Below are 19,914 nucleotides of genomic sequence, written 5' to 3'. Positions count from 1 at the left end.
TTACGTTTTGGTGTACTAAGGTGTGGGCGTGTGTGTGTGTTTTTTGTAGTTTTTTTTTGTATTGGTATCAGCAGCAACACCCTGCACACAGAACAATGGCAGTCAGGTAGGGCAGAGGCTAAACTTGAGAGACGAGTAACTTAGAGCTTGTAGAGCTACAGTCATGGATGAAAGAGTGTGAAAGGTGGATATTTAAAACAGAATGTAATTGGCTGTTATCCCAAAACAACAGGAACAAAGACGAGATCGAAGAACTTTACACTCTGAAGTTAGCTCGTGGGAATATTGTTGTCAGGTCTTCTGTCATTTTTACACCAACATATTTTCGCGGTGGTATAAAGCGCTCACTGCTGTGGTGTTTTTCCACTGCACTGTCCAGACATCACCTGTTTGTCTTCTTCTTCGACTATGATGGCTGTCTCTATAAACAATAAATTGTTTATATAATAATAGAAATTGGCCAGATAATGAACGCAGTCACTGAGTCTGTGTCCCACGCCAAACTTTTTGCTGGTTACTTTTGTCAGTTTAACTCAGTAAAAACTAATGCCCATAAAAAATCAGGAGGGTTGCATCATCTGTAACGTTACAAAGCACTTCTGCTGCTCCAGTCAGGAACAAACTATACAATACTTTGTGCCAGCAGGAAACACCAGTGTTCAGAGAGGCCAGAGTAAAATCTCTCATTTATAGTGTGAGCCTGTGTTGTAAAGTTTTATGCCAGTCGATGAAAAATTAATAAAACAGAAATGTGTGTATATGAAAATGTTGCATCTTGTTGACTTTGGCTGCAAGACAAAGCCACAAATGTGATCATATTTGAGAGGAGTTCCTGTATTATTTTTTTTTTTAACAATTGCCTGTGATTAAAATGTCTTATTTCAAATGGCAAACTCTGAAACTTAACCACAGAAATGTTCATACCTTGAAATAGTAGAGTCACTATACCTCAACCTCAGGGGCTACCAACAAAGTTTATGTTACCAGTGTACTGGTATAGACAATTACAATTTCATTGTTGTTGCCCATATAGAAAAGTAACAAAAGTAGGTAGCATGTTCACAGGGTTTACTTTCCATTACATAATAGCTTCTATATATGAGGAAAGATGGACAACAAACATACAAACATGTTTCAAGTTATTGTTAACTTCACTTTACTTAGATTTGTCCTAGTTCAGTTGTTTTTCTCTGTGTGTGTGCAAATAAAAATCCCAACACAAAATGGGTCAAAAATTACTGTTTTAAATTCAAAATTTAAAGTGAAACTAATGACAAATTAAATCATAATGCTGGCGTTTTAAGTCAAAGTAAAAATAATAATAATAAAAATAATAATAAGTTAGACAATGGAAAGGGTGAATGTCTACTTTTAAAGATATTGTCTCGTATTTTTTGCTAATATCCCAAAATATTGACTTAACTATCACATATATTTCACTTTTATTTATATTTTGTCTGTAGTATCAAAATCAGAATGAACATAAACGTATAATTTTTCATGTATTTAAAAGCCTTCCACACATGGAGCAATTCGCCTCGTCAAATCGGTGCCGGTTTCAGGGGCCGGTTTGACTCGCCTGGTCGGTGGGCCGGGCTGCCAGACTGTGAAGGGGCGGGACAGGTGAGGAGAGGCTACAAGAAAGAAACGATGAGTATTCTTCTCTCAGCGTGTGTGTGTGTGTGTTTCGCCATGTGGAGGGTAGACGCTGTAGAAGTTTGTTTTTAGTGTGTTATTGTTGTGTTTTTTATTCGTGTATCCGTCGACGGCGTTTGGTTCAACCGTTTAACCGTTTTCAGTTTGTTTTAGCTAACGTCTATTTTAAATTTGGCTGCGCGAGCCACTTTAACGGTTTATCAAAAAAAGCGAGGCACTGTCAACACACAAGAAAAAATTATTCTTGCCGACAGTTTGTGGAACTTTTTCGTAACTTTAAAGGGAGTTTAATTTAGCTAAGCTTTCTATTTTTTTGTTTTGTTCAACTTGTTAGGCAGTTTTGCCTCGTCGTCATGGAGAAGTATGACTGTCACTCAGCAACGCAGGACTATCCACATCCGTTCACTCACGAGGTGAAGCTGACAAGGGCGCAGAGGATCAGGGTAACGGTCAAAATTACACTCTCCATATTTGATTTTTCACGAGAGACCAATAGTGATTTTTTAAATATTTAAATTAGCATTCATTTTCAGTCAAACAGACTGTTAAAGGTGACATGAACTCTTAAATGGCTTCAATTAACCTCCACCTGAAACTAATTGGTCATGAATTAGACTGGCAGGAGCTGAATTTGACCTGAAAACTTGACCTCTGAATCCCAGCTCCTGATGTAGTTGACATTAAGAGCCTGTGAGATAAGGGTGGTATGTGGAGCTGAAACTGTTTAGTCAATTAATCAATTAGTCCACCCACAGATGTGTGGATGGGACTTTCTCTGTTTTATATCTCCTGTTAACTGAATATATTTGGGTTATGGACTGTTGGTCTAACAAAGTAAGACGGGAAGACTTCATTTTTAGATGCTTGAAATTAAATCAGGCTTTATCCCCTGTTTTCTGACCATTCATAGACCAAACGGTTAATCAAGGGTTTAATCAGCACAATAAAGTTCCCTTCTAAGATCTTTTATTCATGTCTTATGTCTGTTTTCCATTTTATCGTATCAGCTTTTATTACTGCAGCAATGTCCCATAAGAAAACAAAGAGTCTTTCACAGTTGATTCTGACTGTGGTGCCTAAGCAAAACAGACAGGCTGTAAATGTTTCAGGCATGACGGATGATAAGTGCATACCACAGAGTTACATAACTCTGACACACATCAGGAGGGTTGGACACCATAACATAATCAGTCTAATGATGTTAATAAGAATAATCAAACTGAATTAAATCCCTTCACATTTAGTGTTAAATGCATAGGAATTGATTATCAGACCTTTTGATGATTGTACATTGTTTTTATCCTCAGGGCATCATCCTGGGCAGCATCCTCTTCCCTCTACGCATCACCCTGGCGGCCCTTTTCTTCCTCATCATCTGGCCTCTCGCCCGGCTACGACTGGCCGGCCTGTCCGAGGAGGAGCGCGCTCGTCCCGTCACGGGCTGGCGGCGCTGGCTCTTCCACCCGATCATCTTGCTGCTGAGCCGGGCCGTCTTCTTCTCCCTGGGCTTCCTGTGGGTGAAGGTCAAAGGTCGCAGGGCAGACCTGAAGGAGGCGCCGGTGCTGGTGGTGGCGCCCCACAGCGGCTTCCTGGACATGCTGGTTCTGTGTCCGACCCAGCTGGCGACGGTGGTGTCGCGGTCGGAGAACACCAGCCTGCCGGTCATAGGAGGTGAGGAGCTGGGATAGAAAATCAATTAGCAACAATTTTGATGATCAGTTAATTGTTTAAGTCTCATGAACTGTGCAGGGTTTGATGTGCACAGTATCCGCCATCTTCACCTGCTCTTTTACCTGCTGTTTTAAGTCTCCTCTTGTAGTTGAGGACACACAGGTGTAAATGACGTTGATTGTTTGACATGTGTCAAGTGTTGTCAGTCACACTGCTGTGATTCATCTTTCCTCATTTCCCTTTCCATTCCTTGTATCTGCATTATTACCTGGAGGATACTGTAGAAAGAAGGAATAGAAAATAACACTGGCTGACAGAGGAAAGGGTGACGTTTGCCAGCTCCAATCAGGCAGGATTTAATCATTTGCTGTCATGTTTAACTCTGCAAGTGTCAGTGCCTGGGTGATATTATATTTCTCCCAATATTTTTTTTAAAGTCTCCTTTGGAAAACTTGGTTTAATTGGCAGGCACAGTGCAGTGTGCTCACAGATGGGGAATCTCACCCCAAGTTGTCCAACTATTATTAGGCAGGCAGCCAAGATTAATATTTGGAAAAGACGAGTGGAGAGGAAAATAAAAGTATGCAAGGAAGCCCAAAGATAAACAAGTGACTGAGGCTTTTGGCTTGTAATCTGCTCTTGGTGCTTCCTGTGCTGCTTTCGGGGCCGTCTAGCTCTGGACTACTCCGTTGGTTCTGGTTCTAATTTTGTTTTTGTGTGATTTTTGTTTTGTTTGTGTTTCAGCTTTGCTCGAGTTCAACCAGTCGGTGCTGGTGAGCAGGAAGGATCCAGAGTCGAGGAAGAAGGCAGTCACCCAGCTCACAGAGAGGCTGACCTCCAATGGCTACTGGCCTCAGGTGAGATCTTTTTATGACTGGTCACTCGATGCTCTTCAGACTTCTGCAGACTAAAGATAACCTGCGTTTCATTAAAGTAAAAAGACGGAAATGATCTGCTTCCATCTTGGCTCGAGTCTTGTTTACATAAACGGCAATTACTACTAAACTATCCAATCATGCTTTGCAACAATTACAGTAGGGTGATTACAGCAGTCACAGAAACAACAACAGTGAACTGCTTATAGAAACTAAATTTGTAACCAATTAACAAAATTAAAAATAAATGAATAACTTTAAAGGCAGATTGACTGCTCGTTATGGCTTCAGAACAAATAAACAGCTCATCAACATTAAATGAAGTCTCTGAGATGGGAACTTGATCTGCTAGATGAGGGGAACGATACAGTTTGCAACCTCTTATTGCATCCTTGCCAATGTAACTGCAGGTCAGCAGGTGACAGGCTGTTAATGCTGTCAGAGGGCTGCACATTCACCTGCTGAAGAAGATGGAGTCTTTACTCATTAATCATGTTTCTTAATTCTTTGTTAGATGCTGATGTTTCCAGAGGGAACCACGACTAACGGCCGCGCTCTCATCAAATTCAAGCCTGGTGAGTGTTAACAGTCTGAAATCTACACATGAAAACAACAGAAAAAAATAAAGAACTATGTTTTTTTAAAGCCTGTTTCCTGGCAGGTGTTGTGTTTTTCACACCTGTCCAGTGTAAAAATGAAGGATCTGGTTTGTCCTGAAGCCTGACATGCTACGGTTTACCTGCTGTTTTGTAGAGATAATGTAGGAATGAATGGCATGGAGAAAGGGTGTAGCAGATGACTGTTTTGGCACTGGATGACTGGCTCTGACACTCCTTTGCAGCTCTGCCCCTCTCTCATTCCACACACTCATTTTTGTCACTCATCAGGTGCGTTCCTTGCCGGAGTCCCAGTCCAACCTGTTCTGTTGCGTTACCCCAACAAGCTGGTGAGTGAAGTTACTGGAGGTGGGGTGACAGGTTGATCTGATAGTTTACAGCAACAGTCAGAACTCATAAATAAAACATGACAGGTTGATACTTGTCATGTGACGGTTTATTAGATTTAAAAATTAAATTAAAATAATTTTGACTATCGAGTTATTAAGAGAGGGACTAAATTCCCAAATAAGTCGAGACAGTTCATTAAGGTACAAATTAAACTGACATGATATAAACAGCAGGATCAGACCACAAGTGAATCTTGTGTGATCAGATTTGATTAAGACACACATTCACACAGTCCTTTTTAAAGTAGCAACCTGCCTGCACACACAGGAGATGCTTTGTTCTGTGGCAGCTCTATTCATGTGTATCTGTCATGTCTTCCTGGTCATTTCCCTGCCTGCACACAGCTCTGTACTTACTATCTGGATGCAGTTATGTTTCTGAGCGAGCAGTAATATTTGTCCAGGCCAGTGTTTGCATAGTGGTTCCTGTCAGGGTGTGTTATGAGGGGAATTTCACTGGAATTACATGTTATAAAAAAAAATTAAAAAATTTCCACCTCGTCTGTTACTAAGGATAGTTATATTTCTTTTGTTTGCTCTTGTACCTTGTTGTATTGTGTTTGATTACAGTCTTGTTATGACTCTTCCTCAGGACACTGTTCGCTGGACTTACAAAGGAACAACCTGGTGAGTTCCTCTATTTTCCATCTCAAAGAAAGTTCATGTGAAAGTGTTTGGGCCTTTGTTGATGAAGCTCTGGTAAAAGTACTGGATTTCTACATCGACAGGAAGTTGAGTCAGCTCTGAGCCTCCAGTACATTGAACTTTATTCAGCTATCTTATTTCAGCTGTTTTACTCTGATGCCAGCAGGTGTAGTAGTGACTAAACCTGTGCACATTCTGTGAAGAACCCAGCTGTTTATATTTCCTGCAGGTCTACAGGAAGTGCCCTGGCTTTATGAATAAACAAATCGAACTGTGCATAACATATATGTTTGCATCTAGTGCTGGGAAAAAGGACAGTATATGTAAATAAATAAATGTCAGTATGAATTTACAGACCATCTGAGATTTTGTCAAGTGTTGAAAACTCAAACTTAAAAGTAAAATTAAGGGAAAACATGTTAGTGCACAGGTCCTGACTCCATGTTTTATTCATTTTAGTCAGGTAATTGAAAGAGAATATATAAATTGAAACTGGCTGCTGTTCAGGGATCAGTTTTGGGTACATTGTGATGAACACAATCACCTTTTGCATCCATCTGCATGAACACACATGAAATATAACATTTGCTCTTTTCCATTAGGACTGAGACACTGTGGCACACAACTTCACAGCTCTACACCAACATGACTGTTGAGGTAAGACAAATGAACTCATCCCAGCCTTGAAACCTGTCACATTTAGGTCAAATGTGTATTCACAGAGTAAATGTAACAACTGCTGAAAATGCTGCAGAGATGCAGGCGTGTGCACAGTGAGGTCAGATATCACTGCTGGGTGTAGTAACAAGTGCAGCAAAGCCACACTTCTGATCACATTCATGTGTAATGGTGGGTGTGTTCAGAGGTGTTTCAAACAGGAGAGGCTGGTATTTCTCAGCTCAGCAAGTTTTGCGCGTATGAAAAATAGAAATGCCTCCATGTTTGTGACTTCACACTGTCCCGCCCTAAACATGAAACCGAACAATGTCGCTTTTTATTGTCTGACAGTTCCTGCCAGTTTACAACCCCTCCCAGGAAGAGAAGAATGACCCCAACCTGTACGCTGATAATGTACAGAAACTCATGGCCAAGTAAGAACATACTCACACACTTTATGACTTATGTCAGGTGGCACATCATGTCAGGTACAAGTGCAATTCAACAATGACTAGAGCTGCAACTGACCATTTTCATTGTAAAAAAGCTTGTCAACATATTCACGTCTCTGCTTAGAAGCTGTCATTTTTCTTTAAGAAATAAGTTGAGGAATCAATTAATTTGATTAAAATGCTGTCCATTAACTCATGGATAAAGAAGATTATTGTTGATAGTTGTCCACTGTCTCTTTATTTACATTTGCAGTGGCATGCATGAATACTTTTCTTTGGTCCAAATCAGAGAGGACAAAGTAAACCTGTTGCTGTCTGTGTCATCAGACGTGGATCAAATACAAGCAAATGAACATCAATTTGCTTCCACAGAAAGCTTGTGATTTTAACAGCTTCAGTATCTGTGGATGTCATTGATTTGTTATTTAGAACCTCATGAAGAAATAGCTGGATGTGAGCTTTCACGTAAATAGTTTTGTTTGAAGCAGTTGTCCATAACAGATCTATATTTGTCCCATGTTTTTGACATCATATCAGTCAAACATCGCACTTCATTTGCTCCTAATAAACCTCTTTGCTGCTGTGTTTCAGGGCCCTCGGAGTCCCAGCTACAGACTATGTGATGGAGGGCAGAGTTCCTGTCAGTAAACTCGGCGGTCTCTCTCTCCCACTGGAGTCTCCTGCCAGGGAAACGCTCTCACTGCTGCACAGAAACGGGTAAGAGAGGACCTTTACTCGTGTTTGCTGTCAGTCTGATTCCTGCGTTTACTACTGAATCTGTCTGAAAATGGTCTGCGGCTTTAACGAATGTGATGAATCAAGTCTCCTCTCTTCACCCTCTCTCAGCCTGGAGGCATCTGAGGTGGAAGCAGCGCTGAACCGAATGATTGACAGGTGTCAGTCAGGAGCTCAGGGGTCAAAGGCCAGCGCAGAGGAGCTCGCCTCTGTTCTCAGACTGACGGATAGAGAGACAGGCCGTCGCCATCTGTGACCTCTACTCCAAGGTAGAAGCAGGTTTTTGTGTGGGTGTGTCTGACACGACTCACTGCTTGAGCTTCACACAACATCCAATGAGGCATTTGTCACTGGTGTTGTTTACACGTGTATTTCTAACCGGTGCAGCACAGCACTAAATGTCCTCTGGAGCTTTATGGCTTCGCTACAGCTGCTGTGAGAGTGCACGCTGTGGGACATTACCAGTAAATACACAAGGCAGATGTTTGTTTTTCACCTGAGGCTTTTTATCAGCTGTGGTCAGATCTGGTGAAAAACACTTGCTGCGCTGTTTCTAGAGATGAAAAGTAATCGTAACTGATTTGGTAATTAATAGTTTTCAAAACTGAAATGCAGCCTTCTACGTGTGAGTATTGTTGGTTGGTTCAACAAAAGAAGCTTTGTTTTAGGCATTTTCTACTATTTTAAATATTAATGATCAATCAGTTAATTGAAAAAATCATCAACAGATTAATAATGAAAATAAATCTCTTTCCCAAATGACTCTAAAGCCTCTGCACCTCTCATTAACACAGAGCAGGTTTTCTGCTGCCAGTAATCACACAAGACACAGATAGATGTGGTTTCCAGAAGCTCTTATGAACCTCTGTAAAGATTCCTTTCTGTAAATTAGTTTCCCAAAATGTTATTTACAGCGAACAAAGCGCTTGATATGTTTAAAAGGACAAACACACTCAACAGCACAGCCTCAATATCCTGACAAAAGTTTTATAAAATCAGCAAAACCTGGAAGCAAACTCTGCTGTGCACAGCAGCCAAGCATATCACTGTATATCTGTTCTTTTTTAACTGAGTTAAGTTCATTCATTACCAAATAGTTTAATGCCAAACTTGTGCTAAAGGTATGTTTCGGCGTCTGCTTAAGAAAAATATGAAAATAAAAATATCAAATGAAATTCTGACCAGTAAACTGATACTGTTATGTGTTTTTCAGGATGAAACTGTGGACATCAGACAGTTTTATTTGAGTGTTGCTGCCCTGTCAGGATTTGTCAGCTTCAAATCACTACTTCACACTGCTTTCACTGTAAGTACTGCTGTTTTTATCATGAATGTAACCTGTAATCTGTTGTCCTTTAAAACTCTCAGGCTCTGTAGGACCTGAGCAAGAAATCTTTGTTGTTTTTATGATATTTTTGAGATAAATTTTTGTTTGATTGTTGAGCTTGTAGAACTGACTTCACTGCTTAAGTGTACTTAATTTAACCTCCTGTTTATTTGTGTGTATGTGTTGTCTTTTACAGCTGTTTGACAGGGAGGGCAGAGGCAGTCTGAGTGCAGAGGAGTTGTCAGACCTCATGGGGGCGCTGCTGGGTGTTCCCCAGCACAGCACTGCTGAGCTGTTCAGGGAGGCCTCCAGTCAAGGCGAGCTCACTGAAGGTGAGGGTCTCTGAATAATGACTTACATTTTCCACATCACAATGATTATGGCGTGAGATCAGACAGCTCTCATTTACATATTTCTGGACACAAAGACTGTCAGAAACCCCAATTTACTGCTCACAACTAATTACATAGAGCGTGGTGAACGAGGGAGTGATTTCAGACACATTCAGAATAATCACCTCTTACCTCCTGGTTCATGGTAGACAGGATATTATGTTACATCTGCGTAACTGAATAAGATGCGTAGCAGAAGCTTCATATACTCAGAGTAAATGATCTGATTAGATTTTGGAGTCTCGCTGCATCATTTGCGTTTTAATGAGGGAACTCTGCTTTCTCAGAGATTGCCTTTAATCCTTAACACAAAGTTGACATCCAGCTATGTAGCATGCAAAGACAAACATGTCTGTATGAAAACAGCTAATTAATCAGCTAATTTATTTAATTAGTAGGAAAAATATTTTTGGTGCTGACTCAAGAACAGTATGCATTAGAAACTTCAGACTTAACAGCACCGGTGCTCCATATGGAGTAGATGATGTGATTAGATTTTGGTGTGCCTCGCTGCATCAGTATGCATAGTAATGAGGTAAAACTGCTGCTTGCTCTCTGGTGACAAACTACAAGCACTGTGCGCATGTGTTTCCTTTATAGATTTCATTTGTATTTTTTATAGGTTACTCAGAAACCATCAAATATTATGTTTACAAGCGTCTGTGGAAAAAAATCTGATACCAAACTGACAGAAACTTGTGTAAGGTTTCTGCTAAATGTTTGTTTGTTGCCTGATAAGCTGTCACTTGTCAATTATTTTTAGTATTCCTCTCTGCTGTGAGAAGTTATTACTTTATGTCAACTAAAAGTGTGTTACAGCTTCATAAGTTAGTGTGAAAGTTTATACATTTAGGTGATTTAGTTACTTGATGAGGCAGAAAGGTGTTTGTGTTTCATCAGCTGATATTTAAGTGCCAAAACACTTTAAAACCTTCATGGACATCTGCTTTGTTTCCTCCCAGAAAATCTGCTGCGAGTGCTGACGACCCACCCGACCTATCAGAGAGTGGTGAACGAGTACCTGCAGCCGGAGGAGGCGGGCTCTCTGCCGTTCACGCCGATGGCCAATGGGAAGGCTGTGAACAACAACGGAAACATGCACAACGGCAACGAACCAATCCACTGACAATAAAAAGTTTGAATGAGGATTCCTCCGTGTTTTTGCAGGACGTTCGGTCGAGTTTGTGCTTCGAGCGCAGACACAGGACTGTTTGAACCAGAATAACCGTTGACACCGGATTGTATTTTTAACGTTTTGTCTCATAGTATGAGTGTGGACGCATGGATGTATTTTTTTATCCTCGTGTCAGTCATGCCGACACTGGACGGCCAAAAAAAAAAAAAAAAAAAGACTTCAATTATGATGCCACCGCTGCTTCTTGAAGTGTGTGTCTGTATTTTTGAGGCCAGGTCCTTGTATGTTTGAAGGTGTGTGTGTGTATGTTTACCAGTGTGCCTCTTACCCTCAAGAAATCTTGTTCACATGTTGTTCCAGATGCTGTTAAAGGACTCCATTAGTCTGTCATTTGAAGCCATAAAATGTTTTATTTATAGAATTTTCTCTCTTACGTATATTAAATGTTTTTTAAAGGGACATTTTAAAGGTGCAAAAAGAAACTAAACACTCAGTGCATCAAAGTTTATTTTATGTTTTACATTTTTTTGTGAATATTGTTTATATTTGACATTTAATTAAACTGAATTGTTTTTGTTGACATTTCTGGATTTATCACATTTAATTTAAATGTCTTTTTTGTGTCTTTGCTTTTCCTTTCTCTCTGTTCAGCTGTCGTTTCTGTCCCATCAGCTTTGGTTTGTTCGAGGTGAAGTCTTTATACTTTGTAGGTAACTTTGCAGAAAGTGTCTGTCTCTTACAAGGAAAACGTGAGACCTGGATTCCCCCGAGACTCTGAGATCTGGTTTTCATTGCACCGCTCTCTTCTTTTGAGGGAGTCTTGCTTGGATTTTTTTCACTTTCTTGTCCAGTCAACTTTGATGGATCTGAAATGATTTCAGCCCTTGTTTTACTCCTTGTGTTCGGCGTACGAACAGCAAATGTTTCATCCTTGCTTGTGGACCTCTCGTCGCCGTTATCCATCTGTGTTTGCTCCTGCTCTTCAGCTCTCCTGGAGTTTACCTCTGCCTTGTTCCTTCCACCTCGCCCTTTTCATTGGACTCTTGAGGATTTCCGCTTCAATCCCCTGCTTTTCGGTCTCATTCACCCTCCTCTCCGTCTCCTCAGAAGCCCCACATTCCTGCCGATGTCTTTTCATCGGACTCAGCGGAAGGCTTGGCTGCTCCTCCTCCCCCTCACTTTTCACATCGGTAGTCTGGAGTGGACTTGGTCTGGGACTAGACGAGCGACATGTTGCCTCGGCCCTCATGTCCTTGGTGAATCCCTGTGGTATTCTCTGTCTGCAGAACCAGGGGTAATGTTGGATTTTCCTCAGAGGTTTTCACAGATGGTGACTCGGGGCTGGAGACAGGAAGCTTAAGCTCATGTCTCTCATTCAGCAGTGCTTCCCCTGGAGCTTCCTGGCCGCCTTGGTCAACCTTAATCATGTCTTTTGTCAGTGGAGTATCTGTCTGAACTCTTGGACTCTGCGGAGATGATAATACAGGTGGAAGGACGGGACTGTTGTTGTCCTTATTTGCATCATTAGCTTTCTCACCACTCTCCTCCTCATCTCTCCCTATTTCTTCTTCTTTTAACCGGACTTGACACAGACTCTTTGTTTGCACTCTCCTCCTCTACATTTCCCTCTAGTTCATCCTGCATTTCTCTTTGAGGTGAGGTCTTTATCCCACTTCTCTCCATCTCAGAGAGTTGGACTTTCCTTCTGTCTCTAGCAGCAGGAAGAGGAGTCAGCTGCACCTTTTCATCAGCAGTTAATCTCCTAGTTCTTCTCTTTAAAAAACTGGACGTTTGAATCTGTTCCTCTTGTCTTTTAACTCTCCCCTCGTCCCTCTTGCTTTTCTTTTGTGGTGTTTTGGTGTTTTCTAACTCTATTTTGGTGTAGAAATTGGAGTCATCAGTCTCACACTGTTCCTCTGCCTCCACCTTGAGTTTCTCTATCTCCTCTGTGAGGTTTTGATGTTTTTCCTCTAATTGCTTGACTGTGTGTGTTATTTTTGCTCCTTGGCTCCGCTCCTCACAATTACTCTCCTCTCTTTTACATAATTGCCTCCCTCCTGAGGGCTGTCTGCTCGGTTTTTCATAAATTACCCCGTCCTTCTCTGGGGTGAATTTAGCTGTTTTCTTAATGCTCTTTTCATTTGGTTTCCTCTCCTCTGCTCTTTCCGTTTTGAATTCACCATCGACTCCTACTTTCTCTTTTTCATTTTGATCCGACAGCCTCTGACTACGTCTGATTTTGTCAGTGAGTTTGGTGTCACTCTCTTTATTCTCTTCCATCTTTTCAAAACTCATTTCAGTCACCCCCTCTTCCTCCTGCTTTTGTAGCGGTTTTCTTTTTCGTCACTTCTGTTTTCTTGATGTCACGCCCCTCTCTTGTCCGGATTTCAGAGACAATACTAGGTGACACTAATTCTTGAGAAACTTGCAGTCCTTTTGGTGCCTCTGACATCTGTTTTTCAGGCACCAAGCCTGAGGAGTTGCCATCACAGGAGTCTGAATGTGAATCTGGCACAAGGATTGCATCATTACGGTCGTCTTTGGTTGGGTGGGGTGTATCTTTAAGAGAAGTGGACTTTGGGTTTATGTTTGTGGGGCTACATTGTTGCTCAATCTCCCTTATCTGGGCTGAACCAAGTGTTTTCCTGGCCAGGACTCTCAGAGGTGGAGGGCTAGCTGACTCTGGTGGACTGTCAGTCAGTGAAGCGGTTCTGAAACTAGGTGCAGGATCATTTCTGGCAATGGCACGAGGGCCTGCAACACTGGAGGTTGTGTTGGACTCTGAAGCAGGAGGATCCACAGGTAGAGTTCCACTCTGGATCCTCTGAGGCGACTCAGTTGACTGAGTCATTGCAAAGTTTGAGAGAGACACTGAGGCATCTTCTGACACATATGGACTAATGTCATCTGCAAAAAGTAAAGCTGCCAGTGCATCTTGGTCTGTTGCCTCCAAAAGAGACATAGGAAGATCCAAAACAGGTGTCTGAGCTCTTTCCTCGACAGGTACAGTCACCTCAGGTGTTTCGTCAGTTACAGGATCGCTGTTGGAGTCAGCAGACAGTTGATGTAATTGTTCCTGTAGGGTCACCTCAAACGCCTGCAAACCAAGAGGAAAAAGATGGCAGTCAGTCTGGCTCCACCTTTACCCTCCAACCCAATAAAGCCCAAACACAATCTTTCAAAGGTGAAAATAGTAGCCATCCATTGTGGAAAATGCAAATGTAATCCAATTAATCTGATCCAAGCATAGTACACTCTCTGTTCTCCAAACAGTCTTTTTTTCCAATTTGTTTTTACCTTTTTCTAGAAATGTAACTTTTTTCTTAAAAAACACTACATCTTTTACAGCTTAATTCTTATTATTACAGTGTTTAAATGTGTACTGTACTTTTTTTTTTTTTTTTTTTTTTCCCCCTCAAAATCCAATATTTTTTCCCCTAATCGCTGACCTTAATACATGACAAACCACAGCCACAAAAGTATCATTGTTATCATGTTCTACCTCTTGTTGTAGTTCTTTTAGTGGAATAAAGTCAAGGGGCCCTGGATCTGGAGAGATGGGGGAGTCCAGGTTCTTGGTTCTCATCGTCGACCCCAGCTGAGAGAAAAAGACGTTAAAGGGTACTGTAGTGATAATATACTGTCAAACTTGAAGCAGCAGAGGCTAAAAACCCTGTATCCTACATCTCCCATAATGCAACTCAGTAAGAGAGTTTGTGGAGCAGAATTTTGTCTTTTCTTCTTCATTATCCCATTTATCACCTCTTGACCCCTAAAGCTGTATCTTGTGACCCTTTGGGGGCCTGACCCATACCTCTGTACCTCTACCTGAGCAGGACTTTAAAAGCAATACTTTTACTCGTAACTGAGTATTTTCTGCCTTGTTGTCTTGATACTTTTACTTGGTAAAGACTCTAAGAACACTGAGAAAATATTTACCATACTCATTATCATGTTACCTTTTGTCCTTGTTCTTCTGGTGCAAAAAAGTTGAGGGACTCAGAGGGAAGGAGGGGGTCCAGGTCATCTCTATTCAGTGTCCACCCCACCTGAGAGAAAAAGACAGGCACAAGCTCTCTTTATGGTCATTTTGTATATATTTTGTGTCATTTGCTGCTTCTTTTTGGTTGTTTGCCTTTCTTTGGGACAGTTTTGCATCTCTCTGTGGTTATTTTTTGTCTTTTAAAGGCATATATGACTTTCAAAAATGACATATCATATTAAGTTACTTCATACAGAGACTCTGGACTTGGGGGGGGCATTACTTCTTCAATTAGGCATAATTACAAGGACAGCTGCCTGAAAACACACCTGAAATGTGTCAGTCACAGGATTGACGGTGGAGTCAACAGAGAATTGATTTGGTGGCTCCTGCAAAGTCAAAAAGAAAAATTACTCAATTGGCCATTTTACAAACATGCAGCACGCTGCATCTCAGTGACTTGCTATCCCTCACATACTGGCACACAGCAGCACAATACTGTTTATGTTCATAGTCAAATTAGCACCAATACTGAAACTGACTTGTTCTAATCCTAGATCAGCCTGCAACCATGTGAGAAGGTCAGGTGGCTCTGGGTCATCAGACAAGAGGAGATTCAGGAAATCCATATCCAGGTTTGACTCCACCTGAGAGAAGGAGACAAGCACAGACCAGAACAGAAGATTGTTTTTTACTAAATTCTACATTCAAAATTTCAGTGTTTCTCCCCTGTGACTGATGTGTTGTTGTCATATCTGACAATAATACGTTGAGTGTGTTAGTTCTCACTGCTTTAGAATCACAAGATAAATGTGACGATTTGTGAGATGATTAATGAAAACTGAAAGTTAGCAAAAACAAACGTCTGATAACTTACATTTCTGACAAAGTCCTCATCGCTGCTCAGTTTGTCCAGATACTCGAGAAAAGATGTATTTTCTGCCTCCTGGTTCTCCCTTTCTCCATCCTTGTTTTCCTCATTCTCTTTGACCTCCATGTTTTCATTGGTCTGAGTCAAGTCAGAAACAGCAGAATATTTAGTTTACAATCCTACATTTTACTTTGCACATTGTAGAGTTTTGTTCCATAATGAAACTTTTAAATGTTAATCATTTTAAGGGACTTTTTGGGTGATATTTGTGTGAATTTCTCTAGATGTTTCCGTCACAAAGCTATTTACGTTGGGACAGATGGAGTCCATGATCGTCATGTATTCCTCTAAGGTGTGTTTTGCCAGCGACTGCTCGTCCAGAAAGGGCAGACATCCAGGAGAAACCGTGAACTGTGTTGTTTCATTGTCTGTGTTGTTCGCTTGTAGTTTGTCCTTATCATTATGCTGTTTTTCTGTGAGGAAAGACAGAGAAAGCAAATAAGAAAGAAGGAAATGAAAAAACAGGGATCACAAGGGATCACCAAAGTTATAACTGTTCATCCTCAGGGGACCATGAATGTCTGTACTAAAGTACAAGGAAATCTATCCAGTAGATATAAGAAATTCAACTCAAAACCATAAAACTGCACCTCATGGTGGTGCTAGAGGAAGAGTCAGAGGCTCATGACAGTAATAAAGATTCATCCTCTGGGTGTCATGGATGCTTGTGCAAAATTTCACAGGCAATGCATCCAGTAGTTGTTGAGATATTTCAGTTGGGACCATTGCTTTCCTTTTATATACAGTAAATCCTTGACCTCTGACCTTCTGACTCGGCCTCCTTGTTACGCTCCTCTTCCTCGGATGCTGCAGGCTTTGGCGATGCGTTTAACTGCTCGCTGACCAGCTCTCCTGCCCCCCTTGTTAACCTGGAGTCAGACATTAATCACAGTATTAAAATCAGACCTTAGTTACTAACAATATTATGTCGTCTGCTGTGTCTTCCTTACGGGCCCGGAGCGCAGGGCTGATGGACGGGTGCAGCCTGTGGACGGAGGTAACAGCTGTGGTGAACATCAGGCAGGGGGAAGCAGGGAGGAGGGGGGAGAAATGGCCCGTGTGGGACCATCGCACAGGTGCACTGGAGAAACACGGAGCTGGGCGTGGAGGGGACAGAGCTCATGTTCATCCAGCAGGTCCCCTGATTGGAGCAGGGGGTCAGCATGAACCCTGGGAGCCGTAGTGGCCTGAACTCAGGCTGGAACCCGGCGGCTGTTGAGAGCGTCTGGAAGCTGAGCGGAGGAGGGTGAACACCTGGCAGGAGGTTTATGTTGAGGGGATTCTGATGAGCCTGCGTCTGGGGCTGGGTGGGGTTCGCCATCACGGGCGGGAGGTGATGTTGTGGCTGTTGCTGGTTCGGGTTTGATTCCCTTTGTGTGGAAGATGGCGTGTCTGTGTTTTGACCGGCGTTCGCCCTCCTGTGGAGCATTTCTGCAACTGTGGGAGGTTTCAAAGGTGTCGCTTCATCCATCCTCACCTGATGATGCTGTGACGGACAAAACTGTGATCAACCAATCCCTTTATCTCTCTCGGTTTGTAGCTGTCAAAGGAAAGTGAGGTTGTGGAAATATCAGGATGGTGAATATCAGTATTTGTAATAAATATGAGCAGTTTCTCAGCATGTGAAAAACTCACATTGAAGATCATTTCAAATGTGCATGTATTTATTTTTGTTTAAATATTTATTGATTTTTGTTTGGAAAAATATATTCAATTTAATTAAAATAAATTTGCACCTACATGTGTTGGTTTTTCTCTGGGATATAATAAATTACACTGTTCATTAAACAGCCTCTGTAGCTTCTGTGATTTCATCCATGGGTGAGAGCTTTCACTTTAACAGATCCATCTCCATGTTATTATACAAACTGGTGAAAAATGCTGATTGAAAACTCAAGAAAAAGACACTTGTTGGGATTGTTTTGTTAATTCCAAGGTCAAAGTTAGACTTTCACTTACCGTGCATTATTTGAAGAATTAAATCAAATTTATTTGCTCATACTGTAAGTTACAATACATAACAACATATATTATTTTGTGATATTTTCTCTTAATTAAGCAGTATTCACCATGTTTCTTGATTTACACTTTTTTAAAAATTAATAACTGAATCAATCACCTTCATCAAACTATAACTTTACTTGTGCATTTCAACTGCATGAGTGATTAAAACACAGGAGACTCATGTAGTCAGTAACACTTATTTCAACACATTCAAGACGGCTAAATCAAAGTACAAAGCACTTTTACCTGTAACTGCAGTTTTATCTATGAAAACAATGTAAACAGCAAATAATTCACATCACGTATCGTTCATAGAGTTCATCAGATTTACCTCTCTTGTGGGAGATGATGTCTTCGACCAGTGTTGTGAAACTGTGTTCATCAGTTTGTATCTGTATGTTTAAAAATAAACATAAATTCAGGTTGATTTTGTTTATTTCTGATTCTCAGCATATGAACATTCCAAACTTCATAAAGGCTCACTGAGGTCAACACATAATATCTAAATAGTAAAAAGAAAAAAAAAACCACACACAATTGTACACAAAAAAACACAAGTCATGTTGATACAAATTTTATTTAATATTTCTAATTGTTTTCTGTAATAGTTGAAATAAAACTTACATTTAACTAAACTTTACTTACCTTAATTTTTATATTCATACATGAAAAGCACCATACTTAAAACTGAACCATCTCCTTGAACAGTTTAGCATATAAGCCATCTGCTGATGAAGCCCATGCGATGCGGCTGAAAGCTCCAGTAGAAATCTGTAAAGTGGATCTTAAGGTAAAAGTTACAATTTCCAACGCTAAGGGTGAACTTTCAAGCTCAAAAGCTTTTTCATTTCTCTCTGATGGTAATTGGAGAAGGTGGGGAACGGGGAGGTAAGTTTTACATTATTAAACTCTATTTCCCAGCATGCCGAGCGCTCTGAATTCTGAACCGGATATCCGCTCTGTTATCCGGGTGACGAGGGACTTCACCACACGTGGAATTGGACGGAAAAAACTTGCAAACGTTGAGTTTTTTCGATAAAAATCAACCAATATCGATATTTTTTCATTTTTCTGAAGCTACAAGACAAGTTTTCGTCGCCATGTTTCTGCAGTTTTATCTCAACGAGAACGGAGACAGAGTCTACACTCTGAAGGTAACGTTGTGTTTACATCCTACACATGTTGCGTTATTCTGTGTAAATGTATTTTTCCTTGGCTCATAGACAGAGAATTATTTGAACACTTTGAGTTTTATTTCGCATCGTGGCAACACTGACGCATAAATATTATGAAAAATATTGATATATGAAATTAACTCAGTTAAAAGTGACGGAGGAAGACATGCAGCTGAAGTCTTATCACAGGTGATATGAGGCTGGAAATCATTACTGAATGGAAGAATCAGATCACTGGAGCTGCTGGAGTTTTGTCAATAACATATAATCAATCAGTCAATTTGTAGCAAGTAGTTTAGTTAATCAGATATCCAAAAACATTTAACATCCGCCTCAAGCTACCAGAATCCAAGTTTTTGTGCCCTCATATTACATCATTTTTAACGATACAGAAAATTCTTTTTTCCTCATTCTCAGGTATTTGTTTTAGTCATTTTTAAAGCTAAAAAAAGTAAAATACCTGCTCTAGTTCAGTGGCATGGATTAATCTGCAGAGTTGTCAGATGATTAACAGGATGTGAAAGAAGAAAAATATACCATATTTTTGCAACAATTGTTTATTTTTCTCTCATCTTTGCTTTATTTCTGACACTTCTGAGTAATTTTGCGTCTTTAACCTTCCAGTAATATTCAAAAGAAGCAACTTAGAAAGGAAAAGTCAGCGATTAAACAAGTAATTCTTTGTGCTTTTTCTTTCCTTCTTTGCCGCCAACAGAAGGTGAATCCTGACGGGCAGCCCACCAGCTCAGCTCACCCGGCCCGCTTCTCCCCAGACGACAAGTTCTCCCGACATCGGGTGATGGTGAAGAAACGCTTTGGCATTCTCCTCACCCAGCAGCCCAGACCTGTCCTGTGAGAGAGAGAGAGAGAGAAAGAGAGAGAGGGAGGAAAGAGAGAGATGAATGAAGGTGAACATGGGACTGCAAAGCAAAGACCAAGGAAACTACTGGCCCAGACTGGAGGGACTGTTCATGCTCTGGATATCAGCTGTCGTTGATGTTAAGGATCTTTTTTATTTGCTGTAATCTGTTGACATTGATTTTTGTTCTTTTGTTTTCACTCTGAATAAACGTTCAGGTGAAGGTTGATGGACTGTATTCTTTTGTCTTTGTGTGTGTAAACTCCAGAGGAGGAAACAGATTAAAGAATAAAACACGAGTGGAGAAACATAACAAATGGAAATGCCTCCACAGAGAGCATGATGGGTCACTGAATGGCCTAATGAGTCTGAAATCATTTAAGTCACATGCTCAGGCTTTCACGGCCACCAG

At 40.9% G+C, this 19,914-nt stretch overlaps 3 protein-coding genes across 3 annotated transcripts; 2 read left to right on the top strand and 1 right to left on the bottom strand.

Moving 5' to 3' along the window:
- Window positions 1-1,540: 1,540 nt before the first annotated feature.
- On the top strand, window positions 1,541-11,131 carry lpcat4 (lysophosphatidylcholine acyltransferase 4). The gene is given in 15 exon segments (XM_018687738.2): window positions 1,541-1,623; window positions 1,991-2,099; window positions 2,964-3,327; window positions 4,072-4,184; window positions 4,717-4,777; window positions 5,090-5,148; window positions 5,801-5,835; window positions 6,456-6,510; window positions 6,862-6,944; window positions 7,554-7,679; window positions 7,809-7,935; window positions 7,937-7,966; window positions 8,911-9,003; window positions 9,221-9,356; window positions 10,379-11,131. Coding segments are annotated over 14 exon segments (1,536 nt in total). The 5' UTR covers window positions 1,541-1,623; window positions 1,991-2,009; the 3' UTR covers window positions 10,543-11,131.
- A 128-nt stretch (window positions 11,132-11,259) lies between these two features.
- On the bottom strand, window positions 11,260-17,865 carry LOC108890747 (uncharacterized). Its single transcript, XM_018687737.2, has 10 exons — window positions 17,800-17,865; window positions 16,415-17,004; window positions 16,230-16,333; window positions 15,714-15,877; window positions 15,411-15,542; window positions 15,076-15,180; window positions 14,863-14,922; window positions 14,511-14,600; window positions 14,054-14,149; window positions 11,260-13,648 (listed from the first exon to the last, which is right to left on the bottom strand). The coding sequence occupies exons 2-10, from the start codon at window positions 16,933-16,935 to the stop codon at window positions 12,848-12,850; spliced, it is 2,073 nt and encodes a 690-aa protein (XP_018543253.1). The 5' UTR covers window positions 16,936-17,004; window positions 17,800-17,865; the 3' UTR covers window positions 11,260-12,847.
- A 545-nt stretch (window positions 17,866-18,410) lies between these two features.
- Window positions 18,411-19,731, top strand: nop10 (NOP10 ribonucleoprotein homolog (yeast)). Its single transcript, XM_018687741.2, has 2 exons — window positions 18,411-18,622; window positions 19,359-19,731. Exons 1-2 carry the CDS (start codon window positions 18,569-18,571, stop codon window positions 19,497-19,499), a joined length of 195 nt encoding a protein of 64 aa, XP_018543257.1. The 5' UTR covers window positions 18,411-18,568; the 3' UTR covers window positions 19,500-19,731.
- The last annotated feature ends 183 nt before the right edge of the window (window positions 19,732-19,914 follow it).

Source organism: Lates calcarifer, linkage group LG14 (assembly GCF_001640805.2).
Source record: "Lates calcarifer isolate ASB-BC8 linkage group LG14, TLL_Latcal_v3, whole genome shotgun sequence".
NCBI classification, from domain to species: Eukaryota; Metazoa; Chordata; class Actinopteri; family Centropomidae; genus Lates; species Lates calcarifer.
Note: the sequence above shows the minus strand (reverse complement) of the source record. Positions and strands in the feature narration are given on the sequence as shown.

Excerpts from the sequence above, each read along its gene's own strand:
- LOC108890747 (XM_018687737.2), bottom strand. The coding sequence starts at position 16,935 with ATGGATGAAGCGACACCTTTGAAACCTCCCACAGTTGCAGAAATGCTC. Across the intron at positions 14,150-14,510 it reads CAGAAGAACAAGGACAAAAG|CTGGGGTCGACGATGAGAAC; the intron begins GTAACATGATAA and ends TTTTTCTCTCAG. Across the intron at positions 13,649-14,053 it reads TAAAAGAACTACAACAAGAG|GCGTTTGAGGTGACCCTACA; the intron begins GTAGAACATGAT and ends CTTGGTTTGCAG.
- nop10 (XM_018687741.2), top strand. The coding sequence starts at position 18,569 with ATGTTTCTGCAGTTTTATCTCAACGAGAACGGAGACAGAGTCTACACT. Across the intron at positions 18,623-19,358 it reads ACAGAGTCTACACTCTGAAG|AAGGTGAATCCTGACGGGCA; the intron begins GTAACGTTGTGT and ends TGCCGCCAACAG.